Source organism: Macrotis lagotis, chromosome 3, assembly GCF_037893015.1.
Source record: "Macrotis lagotis isolate mMagLag1 chromosome 3, bilby.v1.9.chrom.fasta, whole genome shotgun sequence".
NCBI lineage: Eukaryota > Metazoa > Chordata > Mammalia > Peramelemorphia > Peramelidae > Macrotis > Macrotis lagotis.
The window spans coordinates 300,389,109-300,414,132 of NC_133660.1; the positions used below are offsets into that span (position 1 = coordinate 300,389,109).

At 33.7% G+C, this 25,024-nt stretch overlaps 1 protein-coding gene across 1 annotated transcript; it reads left to right on the plus strand.

The window, feature by feature from the left end:
• The first annotated feature begins 23,886 nt into the window (after positions 1-23,886).
• LOC141516966 (olfactory receptor 4P4-like) lies at positions 23,887-24,816 on the plus strand. Its single transcript, XM_074227914.1, has one exon. It carries the CDS (start codon positions 23,887-23,889, stop codon positions 24,814-24,816), a length of 930 nt encoding a protein of 309 aa, XP_074084015.1.
• The last annotated feature ends 208 nt before the right edge of the window (positions 24,817-25,024 follow it).

The following is a 25,024-nucleotide window of genomic DNA, read 5'->3' on the forward strand; positions in this document are numbered from 1 at the left end:
GTGTGTCCTGAGGGCTGGGCTCCATGTGCTTGCTCTGGCAGAGGTCCCCTGTTTTTCCCCCACTTTGTGCCCAGTGCTCCTTGGGGTGCAGCTCAGGAGACTCCCCCGCTGCTGTGAGCTGAGACTCCCAGTGCCCTGGGGCTGCCTCTGGGAGGCTGAAGTTCTTTGGCTCTGGCGGGCCACCCTTCTGGCAGGCCGCCTCTCTGACCCCGGGGAGCAGAGCCTTTCTGCTCTTTTCCAGGTTACCTTGAGTAGGAGAACTGCCTCACTGGGTCCCTTTGTGAGTTCTGTCTCTGGAAAGTTTAGTTCGAGTCCTTAGCTGATGAGTTTTATCAGAGAGCTCCTAAGACTCCATCCCTTCTTGTGCCCATCTTGGCTCCGCCCAGGGCATTCTTCTAAGATGTTTCTTAACTGAGTATGTGTAAGTTAACTTTAAGCCAAGACTGATGAGAAGAAGATTTAGATGGTTCTAACATTCTCCTTTAGTCCACTCTATTTCAATATTTCTTTTGTACCCCTTAATGTAGTATGATTTATCGCATTCATTCTCCTCCATCCTTCAATCTTGTTACTATCCCCCTTTTCAAGGATTTTTTGTTTTTAAATCATTCTACCCAAATCACAGTAAAGTTATGTGTCCATCACTTCTTTCTAAGTAAGTTCTCTCTAATAGAGTTACAATTCTCAAGAGTTATTAGTCATTCTTCCAAGTAGGTATATAGTCAGTTTCATCTTATTGCATAGCAGTCTCATGGACAAGTCATGACTATCCATCACTTCTGGGTAAACATATAGTTAGCATTCTCAAGAGTTATGGGAATCTTTCTCCCAAGTGAGGATATAGTCATTTTCTTCTTATTTGATAGCAGTTTTTTTTTTCCTTTACCCCCCTTTTTTACTTTTTCATGTATCTCTTGTGCCTCCTGTTTGATGTACAAAATTTTCTATTTAGCTCTGGTGGTTTCATCAGGAAATGATGGAAGTCACTCAGTTCATTAAATGTTCATCTTTTCCCCCTGGAAGAGAAGACTAAGCTTTTCCAGATAGTGGGTTCTTGTTTGCATTCCAAGTTCCCTTGCTCTTTGGAATATGGCATTCCAGGTCCTTCTATCCCTTAATGCTTACTGTGGATCCTTGGTATTCAAATTGTTTCTTTATGACTGCTTGCAGGATTTTCTCTTTTATCTGAAAGTTCTGGAATTTGAACAAACCATTTCTTGGTGTTTTCATTTTAGGATCTCTTTTTAAAGGGGATCAATGTATTCTTTCAATAACTATTTTTCCCTCTGGTTCCATTGATATCAGGGCAGTTTTCTATCACTAAATCCTGTAATATTAAGTACAGGCTTTTTTCCTCTTCAATGTTTTCCAGAAGTCCTATAATTCTCAGGTTGTCCCTTCTTAATTGATTCTCATGTTCAATGTTTTAGCTGATGGGGTATTTTAATTTATTCTATTTTTTTTATATTTTGCTTTTGTTTAAGAGAATCTTGTTGCCTCAACAAGTCATTAGTTTCCAAAGATTCCATCCTTTTTTTTAGTGAAGAATTTCCTTCATTTAGCTTTTGCAACTCCTTTTCCAATTGGTCAATTCTATTTTTGAAGGAGTTTTCCATTTGTCCAAGTGTAGTTTTGTGAGAATTATTTTCTTTTTGAATTTTCCCAATTGAAGATCTGAGATAATTATTTTCATTTTTTATTTGTCCAATTTTATTTTCTAATGTTTTGTTTTCTTGTCCTGAAATGTTAATTTTCTCTTGAGTTTCTTTTCCTAAATTTTCCAATTGATTTCTAAACTCCTTCCTGATTTCTTCAAGGAAATCTTTCTGGATTGGAGACCAATTGATATTCTCCTCAGAAGTGCTAGATCTCTCTGGGTTAGAATCTGATCACTCTAAATATTTCTCCATGGGTTCCCCTTTTCACTTGTTTTTCTTCATTTTTCTAGGATCTTGTGTTGGGGGGAAGGGCTGGCTCTCAGAGGTTTGCTTTAGAAGATCCTAGAGGCTTTATTCACCTGGTTTAGTAATTCCAAGGGTTGACCAATAGTGGGTGCTAGTTGCTTTCTCTGGAGTGATTGAAGCTCTCTCCCAATCCTGGTTGGAATGAGGAGGGAGGGAGGAGGTGCAGGAGGATCTTAGTTGACCTTGAACAATGGTCTGGAAGTCAATCTCCCTTTCAGCTGAATGAGCTCCTTAGTCCACAAATGTGCTTGAGGGGATGGGGGTGGACAAGGCCTCTACCATTTGTTCCTGGAAGAATGCACCAAAAGTATGGAGCTCAAGTCCTTTACTGAGCTGAAAGATTTCCGTACCTGCAGACCTCCCCTACTGCTGACTAAAGACTTCATGGCTGAATTTGCTTCTTGACTCACCTCTCACCAAAATCTCTATATCTAATGCCTTTCCCCAAAGTCTCTGCAGCTAAGGGTGGTCCTTTGGCTTCCCCCCCCCCCCACTGCTGTGCCCCCACTGATCATCTGGTCTCCTCTCCCAGTTCATCCATATTGCCCTGAGACAGACTGTAGTGTTAGGTGTTCTTCTTATAACTTTTTTTCTGGGTTTTTTTGATCTAGTTTCTGTTAAGAGGTTCTTTTCATGTTATTTTGGAGTGGACACAGGGAGTACTTAACGCAGTACCTGTCTTCTCTCTGCCATATTGGCCAGACTTCCAAAATATACTTTGGATTGTTCCTGTTGAGCTAAAAGCAACATTTATATGCAGCAATTAATATTGTGTAGATAATGTATGAAACCTTTCTTTTTAATTGCTATTGTTTTCTGTTTGATCTTAGAGGACAGAACCTGCAACAAGGAGTTGCTTTTGTAGAAGACAAATTTTGGTTTTATATGGAAAAAAATAACTTCTATAATTGGATGGATTTACCAAGGTTTGGTGAGTCTTTAATCCCTGCCATTCTCTTCTTTTTTTGTTAAGTACAGAATTTTCATAAAATATATTATCTTGACATAGTGAGTTTCTTGGTATTTAAAGTAAATTAGTAAATATTTAAAATATTACTAGTTCAAATTTCTAAACAGCAGATATTGATAAACCTAAACCACATAAACAAAATCATTTTAGAGTTATAAATACTATTTATTAAAAGTGGAAAGCATCTGAAGACTAAAAAATTGAGAACTGTGGCACCAACCTAAAAGTAACTATTTTGAAGAATGTAATAACCAAATATAATGGAGATATAATATGCTTTGATAGAAGTAGAGAGATTAAATAATTTCATATCTGGGAAGCAGGGATGACTTGGAGGTGAGGGTGTTATTTGAAGCTATGACATCATTTTCATAGATGGATATTCTTAGTGAAGACTTTCATGAGTTGAGAATGTTGTCAATGAATTGGTGTAAGATAAGAATGAAACAATGACTCTGAACTCCCCACTTTGGCTAGCCCAGAAAATAACTACTGTATTTTCCCATATCAAAGACATACCTTAATTTTGAGGCCTGAAATTTGAAAAACAATGTATTACAGAGGAAGACCCTAGACAGCAACAGGAGAATAGCATTTCCTAGGAGCTCTCTCCAAAATATTTCAAAAACCTTAAAATTATAACCCTAAATTTTCTAGAGACAGAATCCAGTGAGGAAATTCTTCAGTCCAAGGTTACCTGGAAGATCTTGGAAAGCCTCTGTTCCATGTGGTTGGATGGGGTGGGCATTGTGCTGGAGGGAAGGAGTTGCAGTCTTCCAGAAATAGCCTACAGGGCATCTGGGTCCCTGGGAGAACTAGCTTCTGGCAGCAAAAGTAGTTTTCTGACCTGTCAATGCAGGGAACACCAAGCCTAACTTGGAAGATCAGCAAGGAATCCTCTGCCAAAGCAAGCACAGAGTGCAGAGCCCCAATCCCTGCCTTGGCCCTCAGCACAGCACAACTTCCAGGAAACAGAAGCTGGCCCACAGAGCTGTCTTTTAGGGAGCTGTCTGGCAACTGCTTCCATAGCACTCAGCCCAGGGAAAGTAAAGGAATGTGGGGAATCTGTCAAGGTTTCTCCTCTATCCTTGGGACAGGACTCTGGTATTTTTTTCATATGCAGACCTGGGTCATAGTCTGGAACACCCCAGTGCCATAAATAAGTGAACTCCCCCCCACACACACACACACAGCTCCAGGGCATAGGAGAGGGCTTGTGCTCATCCATGGACCAAAGCATAGACCAGGAGAACCATCTAAGCCTGTCGTAAGACATTGAAGGAATTCAGGTCCTAGTGAGGATGTTCCAATAATACCCAAAAGCTCAGGAAGCAACCCAAAACCAGGGCACAGGCTGGGATAATGAGTAAACAGGAAAAAAGGAACTTTAGCACAAACAATTACTTTGTTCCAATGGAAGAACAAAAACAAACTAAGAAGATGAAACTTCCCAGTTTCTGCATCTAAATTCTCCCAGAAATAATGGGAGTTGGGCTCAAGCTATGATAGAACTCAGAAAAGATTTTGAAAATCAAGTAAGGGAGGGAGAGGGAAAAATTGGGAAGAGAAATGAGAGACATGCAGAAAAAACATGAAAACCAAGTCAGCACCTTAGTCAAGGAGATCTAAAAATTGTTGAAGGAAACAAAATATTAAAAAAAAAACGTTTAGGTCAAATGGATAAAAAAAAGAATTCCAAAAAGTTAATGAAGAGAAGAATGCCTTAAAAAGCAAAATTGCCCAGATGGAAAAGGAGATAAGAAAGATCTCTGAGGAAAACAAATCTTTCAAATGTAGAATGGAGTTAAAGGAAGATTGGATGGAGGGAATAACAATCAGCAACACAACTGTGGAAAAATATGGAAGTAACTTCTCTGATGGATTTATGATAAAGAATGAGATTCACCCAAGACAGAGGTGATTGTATCAGAATACATACTGAAGCACATTATTTCTCTTCCTTTCACTTTATTTCTCATGAGGATTTTATTTTTTATTTATTGTGGAGGAGGGGGGTATTATGTTCATTATTAGAACAAGAATATTTTAGTAATTTATTTGCAAATAAAAAAAACAAATAGGACATGAGGAAATGGAAGCAACACACATGAATGTTCTTTTTTCTTTAAGTTTGGTTAAAGGCAGCACACCTCTAGGATTAGAGTGTGGGTGTAAAGAGAACAAGTGAAAGATTTGTGAGATCTGGTTATATCTGTACCAAGTGAGAAAGAAGTCAAATGATAAAAAGGGGATAAAGAATCAGACAAGCTACTAGAAGAAATGAGACAACCATTGCAGTAATCTGTATTTCTCTAATTATAAAAAAGACTTAATGAAAAAAATATTACATAAAGTTCTTGGACTCAAGTTTTATTCATTATATAATTAAAGGAGCTTCTACTCATAACTTTCAGGCATCTTTTGGGCAAGACTGATGCATTTTTGCATTTTCATTCATTCTACTTCATGAACCTGAAGTACCCATTGTGTTCTCCTTTTAAATCAGTCACTTATTTTTCCATCAGCAATACTTCTGTTTTCCTGCTCAACCATCTTTGTGAACACTGGAATTTCAATGCCCCTCTGCTCCTCAATCTACATCTTTAGTTCCTTCTCTAAATTAGGACTTTTTTTGACTTGTCTGTCAGGGCCTTCTTCTACAATGGAGTTTTCAGTAGCATTTCGTCTTCCCATAGCCAGCCTCTGATTGTTGGAGAAGGACCAAAGTGGTGTTCAGCAGCATGATTTCCATTCACTTTTGCAGACTGGATCACAGTTATAAGCACCCGTGTTGCAATTCACTTCTAATGGCCACCTAACTCAACTAGATTAAAAGCAAAACTATTTGTTGGTATGAGAGGATTTTGTAAATTGTAGAACATTGTTCAAGAAAAATATATAACATTAGTAGTATATGTATCCATTGAGACTAAACTGGTTTGGTAATATACTCATGAAAATAAACCTGAAACTCATGCCAACTTTGAGGTATTTCTCTCCTAAATGTTTGGCATGTGATAGCTTGTTTTGGTCCCCATATGACTTAGAATAAGGATTGTTAAACATATTGGTCCTCCTATTTTCTACATTCTTCAGCTTATAAATATACTTTTTATATTTTTGGAGCTAATATTTTAATGCTGAGGGTACAATGAGCTTAATATTTCACTATTTCTCACATTTCTTCATCTTTTGTTGCAGCATAAAATTATAATTTAATGATTTGCACATCAAAATGACACATATTGACATGTGATTTAGTGAAGTCTGAAAACTATTTTATTAAAACAACTTTGGTTATACCATACATCTTTTACTTTGTATTTATTAAATTGATTTTTTAGTGCTACCTGCTAGAATTTAAATTTTTAATTGATTTTTTATGTAATCATTGTAGACCAAAGTCCAAATCCAGATGCACCATATTAAACTGTTTTGGGGAATTATTTAACAAAATAAAATGAAAATATAATGCACAGGAAGAGCCTTTTTATTACCAGAGCTCCACCCCACCCCTTCCCACACAAGTCCTAAGCTGATGTCATGGTGTAATTTAAAAGTATTAAACATTTCTAATTTCTTCTTCCCACTACCTGACTTCAAAGGAGACCATGACTCCTGCCAAGAATGGAAACAATTGTCCAATGCCAAAAATCTTCAGGAGTAAGGAAATTATTTGGTGACATATACACCTTAATCAAAATTAAAAGAGCAAAATGGAAACTAATGGGAATTTAAACTAATGGAAATAAAAACGGATTAAGTGGGCAAATGATTCTATATAAAATTGAGCATGTCTCCCTTTGGTATTAGCTTAATTGACTCAGATACAAAGAAAAGAATAAAGCAAAGTTCAGTATATTTTCGGCACCATCTAGAGTGGGAGTAGATATTGAAATTTAACTAATAACCTTTGAACACAGACAAGAACCAAAATGGAAAAGAAAAGAAAACTGACTTCCCATGACTTTCTCTGTGCAATGAGACTACAATTTGATGGGCTGCTTTGAGGAATTCTTTCTCCTGATCTCACTCTTATCTTTAAATTCAGAGAATGCTAGGCAAAAGATATCTTAAAGGTTATTTTGATTTTGATGAAATTTTTGATGCATTGTACAGGGCTTGTGTCCTTTGAAATCAGTTAATTTTTTTTCATCATTTCTTGACCCAGCAGCTCCCCTTGACAAAATCTAGTGAATGAGAACTTTCCCGAGGGAAGATTTCTTCTTCTTTCAGGTAATGAAAGAATTTTTGAATGAACTGAATATGCATTATACACCTTTTTTTACAGAAATTATCTAGATAGGTATCTAGATGGGATGGATGGATGAGACAGCAGCAAAGACTTCATGACATAATGTAATGTAAGTTCCTACATATATACATATTCTTTCCATTGCATTCAGTCTTACATTGATTGTTATAGTTTGTGCGAGGCTGCTTACATCAGAATAAATTTTGGAAATGTTTGTAACATATTTACTGAAACTTCTTTTAATGTGGACATAAATTTGGTGCATGTATTAAGGATTAAAATTTTTGTGTACTCTTGAGAATAGAGTCTTCCCATTTATGGAACCTTACATGAGTTAAGAGTTTTGTTTAGCTGAAATATGAGCAACAACCCTACCTTAATCTTGGATCAAGCAAAATTGGGGAATTGGATCATTTAACATTCAAGAGTAGAAGGAAAGAGTTTTATATAATTTTGCAATATCTGTTTCCTATTCAACAATATCTGCATCCTATTCTCCTCAAGTAAATATTTCTTTCAACAGTAATATGACAAATGTGTATTAAATGACTGGAATACACTGGCTCTCAAGTGGTGTATGTCAACCAATTTATGGAAAAAAAATAAATGAAGGTGAAAGCACTTACAGATACTGTCTAAAAAGCCCTAGTGATATTATGAACTTTAAGGTAATACATTTAAGAACAATTGCCACTGTGATTTAGCAAAAGGGTTTTTCTCTATGGAAGTAATCTATATAAAATCACAGATAAATCAAGAACAAAGCACCAATAATTAATAAAGGAATGATCCTATATATAAATATATATATATATATATATATAGTATTAAGAGAAATTAATATTGTGCCACATTAATAAATAATTATTCATGTATATCTCTTCATCCTATTTCTATTAAAATCTTATTCCTGAAATGAGTTTCTGGAGTTCAGAACTAAGAAGGTTATTTCTAGGACCTAAAGCATAAAATCATTAACTTGGTTGAGTGGGAATGCAATTAGATGCAATTTATTTCATGAAGCATACATGTCTTTCCAAAATGCAGAACATTTATTTTTCAATTAAACTGAATTAAATCATGTTTTTTTCCAAATTGGTTTTTCCCATTTGTTCAACAGCTTAACCGTCTTTTCCAAAAGGTATTGAGTCCTACCTGTTTTTCTTCTTGAGTGAGTGAAAACATTTATCTACATTTCTCAGCTACTGTACCTTCCTAGAAAGAAGTTTAATCATTCATGGGATACCAGAGTTGGAAGGTCCTTTGAGAAGAGCTAACATGAAGAAATGCCTATTTCTTTGATTCTTGTCTAATTAATTTAATCTACTACTGTATCTGTTTCTGTTCCTCATTGTTCTTTTCTATCTGTTCTTTCTCTGCATGTTTCTCTTTTTCATTTACCTCTGTCTGATTCCTCTCTTTCTCTGTCTCTATCTCTGATTCTCTCTTTTTTCTCACTGTCTCTGTCTCTTTGTTTGTCTCTCTGTCTGTCTCTCTATCACACTCTTCTTTCTGTCTTTCTATTATTCTCTGTAGTCTCTGCCCTTAATTTTCTTTCTGTCTCTATTTGCCTTTCTCTTTCTCTGTCTCATTGTCTCTGTCCCCTTTTGTTCTTTATGTCCCCTACTATGTCAGCCTCTTCAATGCAAATACAAAATGGTAGGTTTGAATTAAAAGAAAATTGAATAAAACTGCTTTTCTACTTCATAGTTTTGGTAACTTGAATAATCCTTCACTATATAGTATCTCAGATTACCATTCTGTAAAATAAGAGATATTGTACAAGAGTTCCTCTAAGGTTCTTTCTAACATAGATTCCTCTATTTCTTTATGATTAATTAGTTGTCATTTTTATTTATAGACCACCTAATTCATGGGTACTTTGGCTGTATCCACACAGAGGTAAGTGCTAAGACATGAAATGAAACATGCATGTGAGACTTGGATTCCAGAAGTCTGGATAAAGATAACTATAGCACAGATAGCATCCTCATTAGAATAGGTCATAGATCTCTGTAATCTTCTGAAACTTATAGTACATGGAATAAAAAATAAGGATTAGAAAATGACCACCACAGCTGAAATGTCAGACTCTGTGTTATTACTTCAATTGTATGTGTTTGAATGTGTGTGAGATTGTTAGAAAACACTGCATATATTTCACCTCAAATTAAGATAAATTAATTTAAAATTTTCTTAATGAAAATAAGAAAGTAGAAAGTTGAATAGGGATGTCAAATTTTTGAAGGTCTTAGTAGGATTTAATTAAAAGAACATGGAAACAGGCTGAGATGTTTGCTGCAAGACTAATCAAAGGAAGACTAGAAGGGAAGGTGGAAATTAAAATAAAACAAAAAGGTAAAAAAGAAAAGAATAGAAATCTACCTGCTGAAGAATAGCAGTATCATATCTCTATCCTATTCATCTAATAGAAGATCATTAAAGAATTGAAAAGTGAAGGAACTGCATATTTTTTCATTCTACTCCACAAATCCAGGCTTCAGGTTTTCTCATCAAAACTTCAGATTCAATTATCCACCAACTGAATGATTCAAATCAGATCTAGGCATAACCTTGTTAGAAACCCCACATTGTTTTCTCAGATCCTTGAAAAATTATCTTCAATATTTTGCTAGTCATTCAATTTCAACTTAATAGAGTTCTTGAATTTGTTTGTCCATTCTTTGTTTTTTTTATCTTTCTTCTTCCCTGTGTTAAGTTTTCTTAATGCTTTAGTTACCTACAATGACATATGGATTATTAATTAATTGTGGAAGAGATGAAGTCAGAAGGGCAAGTTGAAAAATAATTATTTTATTTTTAAAAATATTTTATCATTCATTAATATTTGATTTCCAACAAACTTTTTCAAATAATTTTTAGATATCTTTCATCATATTGATATTTCTCAGCTAATATTCCATTTTGCCCAAATATTGCTGTATTTATATATATATATATATATAAATGTTTCCTTATGATATTTCACAGCTAATATACCATTTTGCCAAAATATTGCTATATTTATATATATACCTATTTGATAAATTTGAATAAATGTTTCCTTATGTTAACCAATATTGAATCAATTCATTATCTTTAGTTTTATCAGGATTATGATGATAGAGTTAATAAATTCTATTCTACTATTAAATGTATTAGTGGAAATTAGAAAAATCTTGAGTATTATTAAAATTTTTACATCATTTAAACATATATGCATTTTTGAAGTCATAAACACAAAGGGAGTTGAGTGGTTTGGGCATGAATAATGTTGAGGTACCTAATTTTCTTTCTTTCTTTTAAAAATAGATTTATATATTTATTTTTCTGACTATATATCATATGTATAATATATATGATATATATATATATATATTATATATATAATATTTTTGTAAGGTCTTGATTTCCACATTTTTTCTTTCTTTCTTCCCATCTTTTGTTTCTTCCTGTGAATAACTAATATTGTTTATACATGTATATCTATGTTAATCATCTCCTTTCAAATTGACTTTGATAGTTTTATTACTGAGAAGAGTAAGTCTAACATATTTGATCATCACCCAGTGTTGTTTTTAATGTGTTCTGTGTTCTTCTGGTTCTGCTCACATCACTTATTATCACTTCATGCAAGTTTTTTCCAGGCTTTTCTGAAGTCTGGCTGCTCATGATTTCTTACAGAACAATAAGAACTTCATTTTTTTACTTTATGGGGTCCACATGTCCCCTCCTCAATATTTATTTAGTGTTTTGCAAGGCAATGTGGTTAAGTGGCTTTCCCAAGGCCACACAGCTAGGTAATTATTAAATGTCTAAGACCGGATTTGAACTCAGGTACTCCTGACTCCAGGGCTGGTGGTCTATCCATTGCACCACCTAGCTGCCCCCCCCCCAATTTTTTAAGAACGATTTGATTTATTTTGAATTTTACAATTTTCCCCCAATCCTAATTCCCTCCCCCCCAAGAATGAATTGATCTAAGTTGAATGTGATGAGACAGAAATAATATATTTAATGAAAAAACATAAATTATAAGAGATAACAAAAGTACATAAGATAATTTTTTTAAATTAAAGATAAAAAGCTTTGGTCTTTGTTCAAACTACACAATTCTTTGCCTGGATACAGATGGTATTCTCCATTGGAAATACACCAAAATTGTGACTGATTGTTTCAGTGATGAAATAAGCAAGTGCATTAAGGTTGATTATCACCCCCATATAGTTGTTTGGGTGTACATTATTCTTCTGGTTCTACTCAACTCATTCAGCATCAGTTCATGCAAATCCTTCCAGGCATCCCTGAATCTGATCCCTCCTTGTGTCTAATAGAGCAACAGTGTTCCATCATATATACCATAATTTGTTAAGCCATTCCCCAATTGAAGGACATTCATATAATATCCAATTCTTTGCCACCACAAACAGGGCTGCTATGAATATTATAGTACAAGTGATATTTTTACTCTTTTTCATAATCTCTTTAGGCTATAGACCCAGTAGTGGTTTTGCTGGATCAAAGGGTATGCACATTTTTGTCGCCTTTTGGGCATAAATCCAAATTGCTTTGCAGAAATGTTGGATGAGTTCATAGCTCCACCAACAATGTATTTGTGTCCCAGATTACACCTATCCCTTCCAACATTGATCATTGTACTTTCTGTTCATATTGCCCAGTCTGACAGGTATGAGGTGGTACCTCAGAGATGATTTAATTTCCATTTCTCTAATAAGTAGTGATTTAGAGCAATTTTTACATGACTATGGTTCACTTTGATTTCCTCATCTGTAAATTACCTTTGCATATCCATTGACCATTTGTCAATTGGGGAATGGCTTCTCTTTTTTGTTGTTGTTGTTTTCAATTTTAATCAGTTGTCGATATATTTTAGAAATGAGTCCTTTGTCATAAATATTTGTTGTAAAATTTGTTTCCCATTTTATTTCATTTCTTTTGATCTTGTTTACAGTGGCTTTGTCTGTGCAAAAGCTTTTTAATTTAATGCAGCCAAAATTTTCTAGCTTATTTTTACTGATGTTCTCCATCTCTTCCTTGGTCATTAACTGCTTCCCTTTCCATAGATGTGATAGGTAAATTTTTCCTTTATCTCCTAGTTTGCTTATAATATTTTTTTTGTCTAAATCTAACATCCATTTTGATTTTATCTTGGTTTGAGGTGTTGATCTAATCCAAGTTTCTGCTATTCTAACTTCTAATTTTCCCAAAAGTTTATAACAAAAAAGAGAGTTTTTATTCTAAGAGCTGTGTTCTTTGAGTTTATCAAACAGGAAATTACTATCATCAGCTCATGCTGTTGAACCTAGTCTATTCCACTGATTCTTCACTCTATTTCTTAGCCAATACGAGACAGTTTTGATGACTGATGCTTTATAATTTTAGACCAAGTAGGGCTAAGCCATATTCTTTTGTATTTTTTCATTAAATCGTGATTCTGGATATTTTATTTCTCCATATGAATTTACTTACAATTTTATATAACTCATTAAAGTAATTTATTGGAATTTTGATTGGTAGGGCACTAAACAAGTACTTTAATTTTGGAAGCTTTGTCATTATTATTATTATTATATTAGCCTGGCCTATCCATGAGCATATTTGTAAAATTATTTAAATATGATTTTATTAGTGTGAGAAGCATTTTGTAATTGTTCTCAAAAAGTTTCTGAGTCTGCCTTGGCAGGTAGACTCCCAGGTATTTTATACTGTCTGAGGTTAATTTGAATGGGATTTCTCTTTCTAACTCTTTTTTTTAATGTTTTTGCAAGGCAAACAGGGTTAAGTGGCTTGCCCAAGGCCACACAGCTAGGTAATTATTTAGTGTCTGAGACAGGATCTGAACCCAGGTACTCCTGACTCCAGAGCCGGTGCTTTATCCTCTATGCCACTTAGTCTTCCCTTTCTAACTCTTTCTGCTGCATCTTGCTAATCATATATATAGAAATATTGAGGATTTATGAGGGTTTATTTTATATCCTGCAACTTTGCTAAAGTTGATAATAATTTATAGTAGTTATTTAGATTTTTTTTATTATTCATTAATTATACCATCATGTCATTTGCAAAGAGTGAAAGTTTTCTCTCTTCCTTCCCAATTCTAATTCCTTCAATGTCTTTTTTCTCTAATTGCTGAAGCTAACATTTCTAATACAATATTGAATAGTACTGGTGATAATGGGCATCCTTGTCTGATCTTAATGGGAATAGCTCCTGCCTATCCCCATTGTACATAATGTTTTTTGATGGTTTCAGATAGATACTGCTTATTATTCTAAGGAACTCTCCATTTAGCCCTACACTCTCTAGTGCTTTTAGAAGGATTGGCTGCTGTATTTGTCAAAAGCTTTTTCAGCTTCTATTGATATAATCATATGATTTCTGATAGAATTGTTATTGATATAATTAATTATACTAAAAGTTTTCTTTATATTGAACCAATCCTGCATTCATGGGATAAATCCTATTGGTTATAATGTATTATCCTAGTGATAACTTGTTGTAGTCATTTTTATAAATTTAATTTAAAATTTTTGCATTTATATTCATCAGGGCGATAGGTCTATAATTTTCATTCTCTGCTATAACTCTTCCTGGTTAATGTATCAGCACCACATTGGTGTCATTAGGCAGAGTTCTGTCTTCACTTATTCTTCCAAAGAGTTTATATGGAATTGGTTCCTTAAATGTTTGGAATAATTCATTTGTCCATCCATCTGGCCCTGGAGATTTTTTGTTAGGGAGTTCAATAATGGATTGCTGAATTTTTTTTCTCAGATAGAGTTTTTTAGGTATTTAATTTCCTCTTCATTTAACCTGGATACCTTATATTTTTGAAATATATTTATTCTTTACTTAGTTTATCATAGTTATTGACATAGAGTTTGGCAAAATAATTCCAAATTATTACTTTAATATCCTCCTCAATGTTGGTGAGTTTACCTTTTTCATTTATGATGCAAGGAATTTTGCTTTCTTCTTTCTTTTTTAATGAAATTAGCAAGAAGTTTATCAATTTTATTTGTTTTGTTTCATAAAGCCAACTCTTGGTTATATTTATTAGTCCAATAGTTTTCCTGCTTTCAAGTTTATTAGTTTCTCCTTTAATTTGTTGGATTTCTAATTTGGTATTTAATTGGGATGTTTTAATTAATTCTTTCTCTAATTTTTTAGTTGCATATTTAGTTCATTGATTTTCTTTTTCCTCTGACTTATTCATGTAAGCATTTAATATATAATATATCCCCTGAAAGCCACCTTGACTGAATCCCAAAAGTTTTGGCACATTCTTTCATTATTTTACTTATCTAGGATGAAATACTTAATTCTTTCTATAATTTTTTTGTTTGATCTACTCATTCTTTAAAATGAAGTTATTTAGTTTCCAATTAGTTTTGGGTCTACATCTCCTTGGCCCATTATTGCATGTGATTTCTATTGCATTATGGTCTGAGAAAGATGTATTCACTATGTCTGCCTTTCTATAACTGATTATTAGGTCTTTATGCCCTAGTACATGGTCATTTTTTTTGTAAGTTACATGTACTGCAGAAAAGAAAGTTTATTCTTTTTCCTCTCCCCATTCAATTTCCTACATAGGTCTAACATGCCTGAGTTTTCTAAAAATCTACTTCACTCCTGAACTTTCTTCCTGGTTTTTTATGTTTAGATTTATCTAAATCTGAGAGTGGGAAGTTGAGGTCTCCCATTACTACATCAATCCCTACCCAAAGGGATCCCAAAATTAAAATGCCGAGGAGTAGTATGGCCAATTTCCAGAACTTTCAGATAAAAGAAAAAAAAACATCCTGCAAGTAGGAAGAAACAGTTTATATATCAAGGAACCACAGTAAGACTTACAGAGGACCTGGCTGCTTCAACATTAAGAGATTGGCGGCCCTGGAATGTGATTTTCTGAAAAGCTAGGGAGCTTGTAATACAGCCATGAATTCATTACCCAGCAAAATTGAGCCTTCTCTAGCACAGGAAAAGATGAACATTTAATGAAATAGGAGACTTCGAACTTTTCCTGGTGGAAAGAGCAGAGCTTAAAAGGAAATTTGGACTTTAGAAAGGAGATGCAAGAGACACTTGAAAAGGTTAAAAAAGGAGTTAAAACAAACAAAAAAAAAACTCTGCTATCCAATAAGATGAAACTGTCCATATCCCTACCTGGAAGAAAGACTTTAATAATTCTTGTTAATTTTAACTCTATTAGAGAGAATATATTTAGCCAGGAGTGGTGGGTACTCATGACTTATTTGTGAAACTGCTATCCAATAAAATGAAACTGGCTATATCTCTACCTGAGAGAAAGACTCTAATAACTCTTAATAATTGTCATTATATTAAAGAGTATATACTTAGCTAGAAGTGATGGACACTCATGACTTCATGACTTTACTTTATCTCAGAAAGAAAGATTTAAAAACAATTCCTCCTTAAAGAAGAGGACATTAAAGAGATGGGAGAATGGAGGAGCATGAATCGTGTAAATCTCATGGCATTAAGATGTACAAAGGACCTACTGCTATAGAAGGGGAATAAGGAAGGAGGCGTGAACCACCTGAATCTTATTTTCATCAGATTTGGCTTAAAGTTAGCATATATAATCTCATTTAAGTTAACTTATCTTACCTTTCAAGTATTAAAAGGTAGAAGGGGGTGGGGGGGAGGGAAGGGGGTGCCAACAGAAGGAAGGGAAGAAGGGGTAAAAGGAAATGGCAAAAAAAGGGAGGAGGGGTTGGATATAGGAGGGCAAACACACTGAAGGTAGTCAGAAACAAAATACTGGGGAATATGGATAAAGGGGGTAAAGGGAAATTACAAAGAGAGGGAAGATAAAATGTAGGGCATTAAAGAGTTAGTAATTATAACTTTGAATGTGAATGGATGAACTCTCCCTTAAAACTTCATCATTTTCAAAAAAACTCCTAGGATCTAATTACAGTTGAAAAATTCTGATTTTCCCTAATTTAAAGACATAGAATGTTCCAATCTAATAAAAGACTGGATATTTGAATAATATAGGAATAAATTTTACATCTGCCTTGATGCTATTAGTAATTTATGATCTTTGTGATTTTAGTTTAATTACAATTCTCATGCATATTTATAAGCTATTTGAAGTACATAGAAAGGCAAAAACAATATCACAGAAATTGTTTTCTTCAGACATTTTGTGAAACAGGATATCAGAATGATATGCTGTGTAATCTTCTTCTGCTATTTTGTAGTTTTTCTGGGGAACCTCATCATCATTATCACTATCACATCTCACATATCACATCTGATCCAACAACACATTTATTTCTTTCTTTGTCATTTGTCCTTAATGTATCTATCATAAACATCAACTGCAACTGCCATCCCTTGTTTCATCAGGGACATAATGGCTAAGGAAACAAAAACATATCCTTTACTAGTTGTATGACTCACCCCTTCATGGCACACTTCCTAGGGGTCACTGAGACGTGCACCTTGGTGTCCGTGGCCTTTGATCACCAAGTTGCCCTTTGTAAACCCTTACATTACATGATCATAGTGAACTGACAGAGAGGTAATACCATGATACTGATTGCATGGGGTGTGGCCATTTTGCATGACCTTGACCAGATTCTGATGTTTGCAAGTTTGCCATTTTGTGGTCCTAATCAACTTGTTTGTTCAGACACACATATTTCTTAGATCTTAGTCATTGCTAATTCTGGTATGATTGTGTTAATTACCTTTCTTGTATTGTTGGCATTTTATATAGTCATATTATGCAATCATAGGAATAATTCATCAGAAGGTCATTGCAATGCCATCTCCACTTGTGGTTCCCATGTCATGGTTGCTGTTTTTTACTTTGTGCCATGTATTTCCACCTATATGTGACCTCCCAGTGTCAGTGTAAATAAGGAGTTTTCAATGTTTTATACTGTTATTGGACCCATGCTGAGCCCTCTAAACTACACCTTAAGAAATTCAGAGATGAAGAATGCTATGCAGAAGAGTGTGATCAAAAATATGATATATAAATAAAAATGTGACTTTTAAATTCATTGCTTTTCCTCAATTGTGACCTTGGTACATCAATGGATATTGTAGCACCAATGAGTATTCTTTTAAATTTTAAATCATCAATCCTAGGTGAAAATCAATCTTACATTTTTTCAAAGCTTTGTACAGTGTTGGTATTTTTCACCAGGCTTAGTGTTATTTAGTCATTTCATAATTAGCATTTTATGGAAAAGATAAATTGAAAAAATAAGTTATATTTTTTCTTTTCTTACATGACACAATATCCTTATTCCAGAATGTTTCCTGCTTCAAATAATGGCAAAGAAGTGAACTGTGAATCAGGGCCATGTTCTGTCACAAGTTTGAAGTAAAAAAAAAGTTTTTCATTGAGAGTTAACTATGCAGTCAAATTCACAAGTATATCTAAATACATATTCTTTGTCAATATACATAGCACTGGGGGTACAAATATGAATGAAAAGAAGGAAAACTCTTGTGCTCCAAGAGGCAAGCTAATGATAAAAGACAACACATAAAAGAGAGGTAGAAAATGAAAATGAAATAAGGGAGAGGTAGAAAAGAACTTAAAATCATGAAGTGCAGAGTTTAGATTTAAGTCATTGAATAAAAATGACTAGCTTGAATCCATTAAAAACAAGTTGAAATAGGAACTAGCCATTACAAAAAAGGGATTATAATAGGTAGTAATATCTTCCAGGATGAGAAATCAAAGTACATAGAGAAAAAAGGGTTTACTTAAATGAGAAATGGCCTTTCCATTCTGTTGTTCTTTGTTTTCTGTTGATGCCATTGAACAGAAGAAATTTAAAAATTAATTTTTTTCTGTCCCTTCTCTGGTATAATTAATATAAATGTATCATTTTAAAAGAAATTTACATTATAAAAATGCTATTAGTATTTAGGGTTCTAACTTTCCCTTTAGAATAAATGGACAAAGTCAATAATTTGTGTAATGAATTCTGGATTTACAATGATAATTCTACCACAAATATTTATTATGATTGAGACTCTATGTAAGTGTCTTCACTTCATCATTGTTATCATCATCATCATCACGGTCCTCATTGTCACCATGATAATTATCATCAATTTATATGAAATATCAATTCAATTCCTCAAAATGAAACCCTAAGTAAATTAACTCATCAGATGAGGAACAAACAAGAGTTACAAATTCTTGTCTCATGAACAATTTTAAACTAACACAAAAACACACAGACACACAAAACACAAATTAAAAATTAGGGGCAAAACACAGTTAAGAATGAGGTAATATGCAGTACTGATATCTCTCTTTTTTTTCCCACAGTAGAAATTATCTCTGCACAATTATGAGTATATACAGATTAAAAGGTTATAAAAATGCCTCAATTTTAAACCTTTCATCTCTCTCTGTGCAAAATATGTAGGGATGTTATAAAGAGGAACAGGAAAAATCAAAACATTTTTTGGCCTACTTGAACACTGTTGTTATCCTTTAACTAGTAAGGGTAAAACATCAGTCATGATTCTTCTTATAACAAGACATGCCTCCCTTTCCCCCCATTTCTCTTATTATTCTACTACAGTGCTCTCATTTTGTATTTTGTAAACAGCAAGACTTTTGAGGGCATTTAATTCATAATAAGGAGCAGAAAAGGAAAACCTTCTATAAGTATTCTCCAAGAATTTTCTCACTTTCTTAAAATAGTAGATTGGCTGGCTCATTTACTGTAAATCCACCTGAATCTATTTCAGTGAAGTTTTCTCTATCTTCATATGGCTCAGCTGCCTTTGAAATTGACTAGACTGCTTCTTATTTATTTTACCCAAATATGACCTTTGTCATATAGTCAATTAAGTGATATTTCTTTCCTTTTCTGTTAAAATCATTCTTTCTTCACCTTTCCATTTTTCTATAACTTTCTACCACAAACAATATAAGCTGAAGGGAGTGGCGAGTGAATAGATTTGTGGATATTTAATGTTCATTATTAGTTTCATAACCAAGTCTGTAGTGGGGAGAAATATGACCTAATTCCTGAAAAGAAGGATCATCCAGAATTGCATGTGTTATTAAAACATTTGGAATTTGAACTTTGGTAAAGAGTCTTTGAAACACTATATGCAATAAATGATAAAATAATATGATAACACAGGAAGGATTCCTTTGATAATGAACAGCAGATTGTAAGGATGATGTAAGAGACCATAAACTTATTAGGATGCTATTCAATGAGTCCAAACATATTGCAAATAATACCTATACTCTTATGGATGAATCTCAGTAAAAGAAATTTCTTTCATGGGAATTTCAAAGATTACATATAAATTTCTTAGTTTTTGATTGTATGGTATGAGAGGTATGAGAGAAAAATCAATAAGAAAAATAGGATAAAAATCCATAAATGAATGAAATTTGCAAAAGAAAAACAAAGAAACAAGAAGGAAGTTATTTGAGATAGAATAATATATTTTATTTTGGACAGGTTGACTATGAGATGCCAAAGAAATGTCAAAATGGAAATTGAAAATGTTCTCTTGAAATTTTAGATTTGACCTTCAACTGACAGAAAAGATTGGAAAGAATTTTTGAACTTATCAGTAAAAAAAAGTTATAATTCAAACCAGGACATTACATAATAATGACAAAAAGTCTTTAAAGAGAAGGAAGAGGGAAAATCTTTGAAAAACTCAGCATTAGGAGAAAGAGAAAGCAGAAGAGAATCTAAACCTATGAATAGCATAAAGAGAAAACTGAGAGCAAGGATTTTAACAATATTGAATACTGGATGCAAGATGCACTCACTCATTCAACCTAGCATGTATTAAGTCTTTATTATGTGCCAGTCCTTTTTTGAGGTTTTAAAGATTCAAAGAAAGGTAAAAATTCTCCTTCATTTTAACAATCCTTCATACAAAAGATGGAAAGAATAGAAAAATAACCATCAAAATTTAGAGAATAAATTTGGGTTAATGACATAGGAGGTTGAATGAGAAATGTCAGTAATACAAGGAGACCTAGGGGAAATTTCCTACAGAAAGTGAAAAAATTGATGAAAGTTTTAGTATTCCAGAAAATCTAGGAGACAGTGATAACAGCAACTAGATTTCTAGGCATGAGGGGCAATTTATAAATATTCTTGGTGTTGATGGAGTGATCTCTGGGAAGAATAGAAAAGAATGTAGTGCCACTGAATCAGAGTATTTAGAGGGGATGAAAGGGCTAGGTTATACAATTCTTTAAATGTCAAAAAGAAGATTGTGTTTTTGTTTTTTCACAAAACATGATAGTGATGCAGTTTAAATATATTGAATAAGAATTTAAATTGATAAAAGTTTTTTAGACAAATCAAATTAAAAGATGGATTCGAGCAAAATAATATTTGTATGAGGGAAATAAAAAATGCTATCTCAATCGTCTAGTGAAGAATTAATGAAGAACTGCACTATTATATTAGTAATATAAGTGTAAAGTAGGGGAAACCTACAGGAGATTTTGGAAAGGTAAAAATAACAGAACAGAAACTGATTGGATATTGGAGATGTGAGGTGGTGAGCAAAATGAGAGAGAAGTATAGAATGATTTCAATGTTGGAATCTAGTGCTTGAGAGAATGTTAATAAGTTTGACATTAATAAGTATCTTAGCATGAGGAGAGAGTTTAGAGGGAGAAGATAATGAGTTGTGGTTTGATTGTATTGCATTTAGATGTCTACAGAAAGTTCAGTTTGAGATATCTGATATATAGTTGTGGAAGTGATAAAGGAGGTTTCAAGACAACTTTTCCTGGAAAAAAAAATATTTTATTAGAAACCAGAAAGATGAAGTCACCTAGTGAAATAGAAGAAAGAGAAAATGAGGATTAATATGAAATTAAACTGATAGTATAGTCAAAATGAACCTGACATTGTCTTTAAATTCAGATGGGAATTTTTGTATGATATTTATCATATTTTTTAAATCAATAGGAAATATTAAAGATTTCTGGTCAAAGGAATAGTATTCTGCAAATTATACATTGGAATAGCATTTTGGCTGCTGAGTGAAGAGTGGATTATAGAGGGGAGAGTATACTCAGGAATTTTCATTTAAGGCCACTGTACCCTTTTAGGCAAGAGATGAAAAGTTAATATTTGGGTGGCTGTGCTCTGAATAGGAAAATGTGAGCTGATGAAAACAATGTAGAGTGTATAGAATTGACATGATTTGGCCAATTATCATACGGAGTGGCTTAGAAAGAATAAAGAATCAAGAGACAGTGAAAATGAGGTAAGTGGGCAATGCTTTGAGGGATAGGGGAAAATTACAAGGAAGAATAGTTTAAGACAAAAGTAGAGCTTGTTTAGTTTGTGTTTTCTTGGGAAATACAAATAGAATTATGCAAAATACAAAAAGAAATGATACATTGAGATAAGGAAAGTTATGGCAAAATTGCAAATTAGAAAGCAATTTGCATCAAGTCAATAGATTAAAGTGTCTATGGTAATAAAAAAAGTTTACGTGGTGAATAAATATAAATAGAGAAAAGAAAATTCTTTAAATAGGAAACATGATATCTGCTTGGAAAGATAGGGGCATTGCTAAGGAAAGGTAGGTTTGACTGCAGGATAGGCAGGAAAAGCAGCACACTATGTCCTCTTTGGGTACATTTTTTGGTGTTTATCTCTGATTCTCTGTCTCTGTCACTGTCTCTAACTCTCACTCTGTCTCTCTCTAGGCTGTGTGTCAATCTGACTGTATGTGTGTAAGTTTGTGCGTGTGTGTGTGTGTGCATGTGAATAAGTGACAGTCATGGAAACAGACAAAGAGAAGAGACAGAGAGAAAAAGAGAGAGGAAGAAGAAGGAGGGGGAAGGATTAAAGGGAAAGAGGATAGATAGGGCGAGAAGGGAGAAAGGGAGAGAAAAGAAAAATGAGAACATGAAGAAGGAGAAGATAAAAAGCAGATATTTTCCGGAGAACTTCTTAATGTTTTCTCAGATGTCACATAACTTTCTGGAGTTCCCTCAGATATTGGAGGCCCCAGTTTTGTGCAGTTTCAGTATTCAGTCAATACATCATTGAGCAGACACAATGCTACACAGAAACAGAAGGGAGCTAAAGACCAAAACAATTTCTACTTGTTGATGTCTGTACTAATGAAGCAGCTAATTATCGATGAAAAGTAAAAGACTAAAATGATTTCCCTTAGCAGCAAAATTTGCTTATGGTTGATAATCATCTATATGTTGGACGGCTTTGAAAATCCTCTGGGAGCCCCTCTTCCTGGCCTCTGCTGTACCTTTAAATTTAGGTAATGCACAGAGAGTCTTTCCTGGAAGGCTCTTTACTTGTAAAGTTTGATGAGGAGACAGTTTCCAAATGACGAATTGATATTTTTCAGGACTTTGGTGGAGATGGAGAGGAGCTGTCTACAGAATATTAACCCAACTTTCCATCCAAAAGAGGAAGTATCACCATAAAAAATATACACTTATCTTCCATCCAATTGAGGAAACACCTTTTGGACAAACATTTAGTCATTGTTTTGGACCACACAGATCAAAATCTATCAACAATCCTTCCTGAGGTATCAATCAGATTTTTCAGTTGCTATCTTGAGTTTCATATAATACAGTATAATTTAAGTCATTTCCCATTTGATTTGATTTCTATATATTTATTTGTATTATATTGAGTTCTGGAATTTTCCTCGTTTAGGGGTGGATTTGTCCTGGATACCCTTTGAATATCAGGAAAACTTGAGGTCCCTTAAGAGTAATGTTGTTGGGACGGCTAGGTGGTGCAGTGGATAGAACACCCGCCCTGGAGACAGGAGTACCTGAGTTCAAATCTGGCCTCAAACATTTAATAATTACTTAGCTGTGTGGCCTTGGGAAAGCCACTTAACCCCATTTACCTTGCAAAAACCAGAAAAAGAAAAGAGAATAATGTTGTTAAATGCTTAAAACAATTCATAAGATTAAAGATTTATTTTTCCCCATCCAACATCAATAAAAACCTGAAATCTCTCCTGGGTGTTCTGGATCTCCTTCTTATCCTTAGCATTATTCTGCTATCATAAATATTTAAATTTTATTATTTCTGTATATATTTATGTACATTACCTCTAATATCATTGTGTTGTTATATTAAATTTTCAAAGCTCTTTAATGATGTTAGGAGAGAACTGCAACTATTACTCAAAGATTTTGCTGTGCCTAATTAGATAGACATGAGTAAAGTTTCTTTCAAAAATTGATTTGAATTAAAGAAATATAATATTTTATAGATTATGATTTATTTCTATAATATACAGTATTGAGGAAATTGGCACTATTAAGTTCAAAACATCACCTAATTATTCTTAGACAATTGCTGTCCTTTACAATTGATGCCTTTTTTGAAAATAAACATATCAGTAGATTTTATTGTTAAAGAAGGAACTCTTGGATGGATGATGCATTTTAGAAACTTTTATATGGCATGGATAATATTGAGCATCTTTAATCCTTTATTTAAAAATGTTTAAAAAATGAAGTCAAATGAAGGAACTCAATGTGAGTTACAGTAGTGATGTACAAAGAATTGATTTTACTTTCCCAAAAATTATTCATGTGATATTAGTTAGACTTTATCATGAAACTTTTTGTTTTCAGGTTTATTAAACATCTGGACAGTTATTCTCAATCTATGGAAAACCATAATAATGCCACTAAATTTATACTCTCAGGACTTCTTATGAAGGAAGAAATGAAGGTAACATGTTTTGTCATTTTTACACTCTGTTACTTATCAATCCTTCTGGGGAACTTCATTGTCTTCATCACCATCACTTACAGCCATCTGATACAGCAACCCATGTATTATTTTCTTTGGCACTTGTCCTTCATTGACCCATGCTTCACTTCTACCACAGCTCCTAGAATGATCAGTGACTTAATTGACTCAGATAACACAATCTCTTATAATTGCTGCATGACTCAGCTCTTTACTTTTCACTTCCTGGGAGGTGTGGAGATGTTCATTCTGGTGATAATGGCCTTTGATCGCTATGTTGCCATCTGCAAACCCTTACACTACATGATAATTGTTAACAGGCAGAGATGTAACATGCTGATTCTACTTGCATGGCTGGTGGCATTTTGGCACTCTGTGGCTCAGCTATTCTTGATCCTCAGGTTACCTTTCTGTGGGCCTAATCAAATAGATCACTATATCTGTGACTCAAAAGCCCTCATAAAACTTGCCTGCACAGACACCCATGTTGCTAGTATTTTAGTCATTGCTAACACTGGGATGGTTGTCTTGACAACCTTTCTTGTTTTGGTGGCATCTTATATCATCATATTATATAATCTTAGGAACCATTCATCTGAAGGTCGGCGTAAAGCTCTCTCCACCTGTGTTTCCCATGTCATGGTGGTTGTTTTGTTTTTTGTACCGGCCATCTCCACCTATATCCCACCTCCCAATTCTGTAGATAATGACAAAGAGTTCTCAGTGTTTTATACTGTGATTGCACCTATGTTGAACCCTCTTATCTACACACTCAGAAATGTAGAAATGAAGAATGCAATGAGAAAGGTATTGTGTAGAAAATTGTTTTTCTTATTTAAATAAAATAGATGGGGTTGAAATCTGGTCTCAGACAGTTCATAATTACCTAGCTGTGTGCCCTTGGGCTAGCCACTTAACCCCATTTGCCTTGCAAAAAAAACCCCTAAAAATAAAATAAATAGATGAATATCAATATTCATTTTTTTAAAAATACTTAATATTCAGCCAATTAAGATATAAGCATTTCTATCACCTTAACTTTCAGCAATGA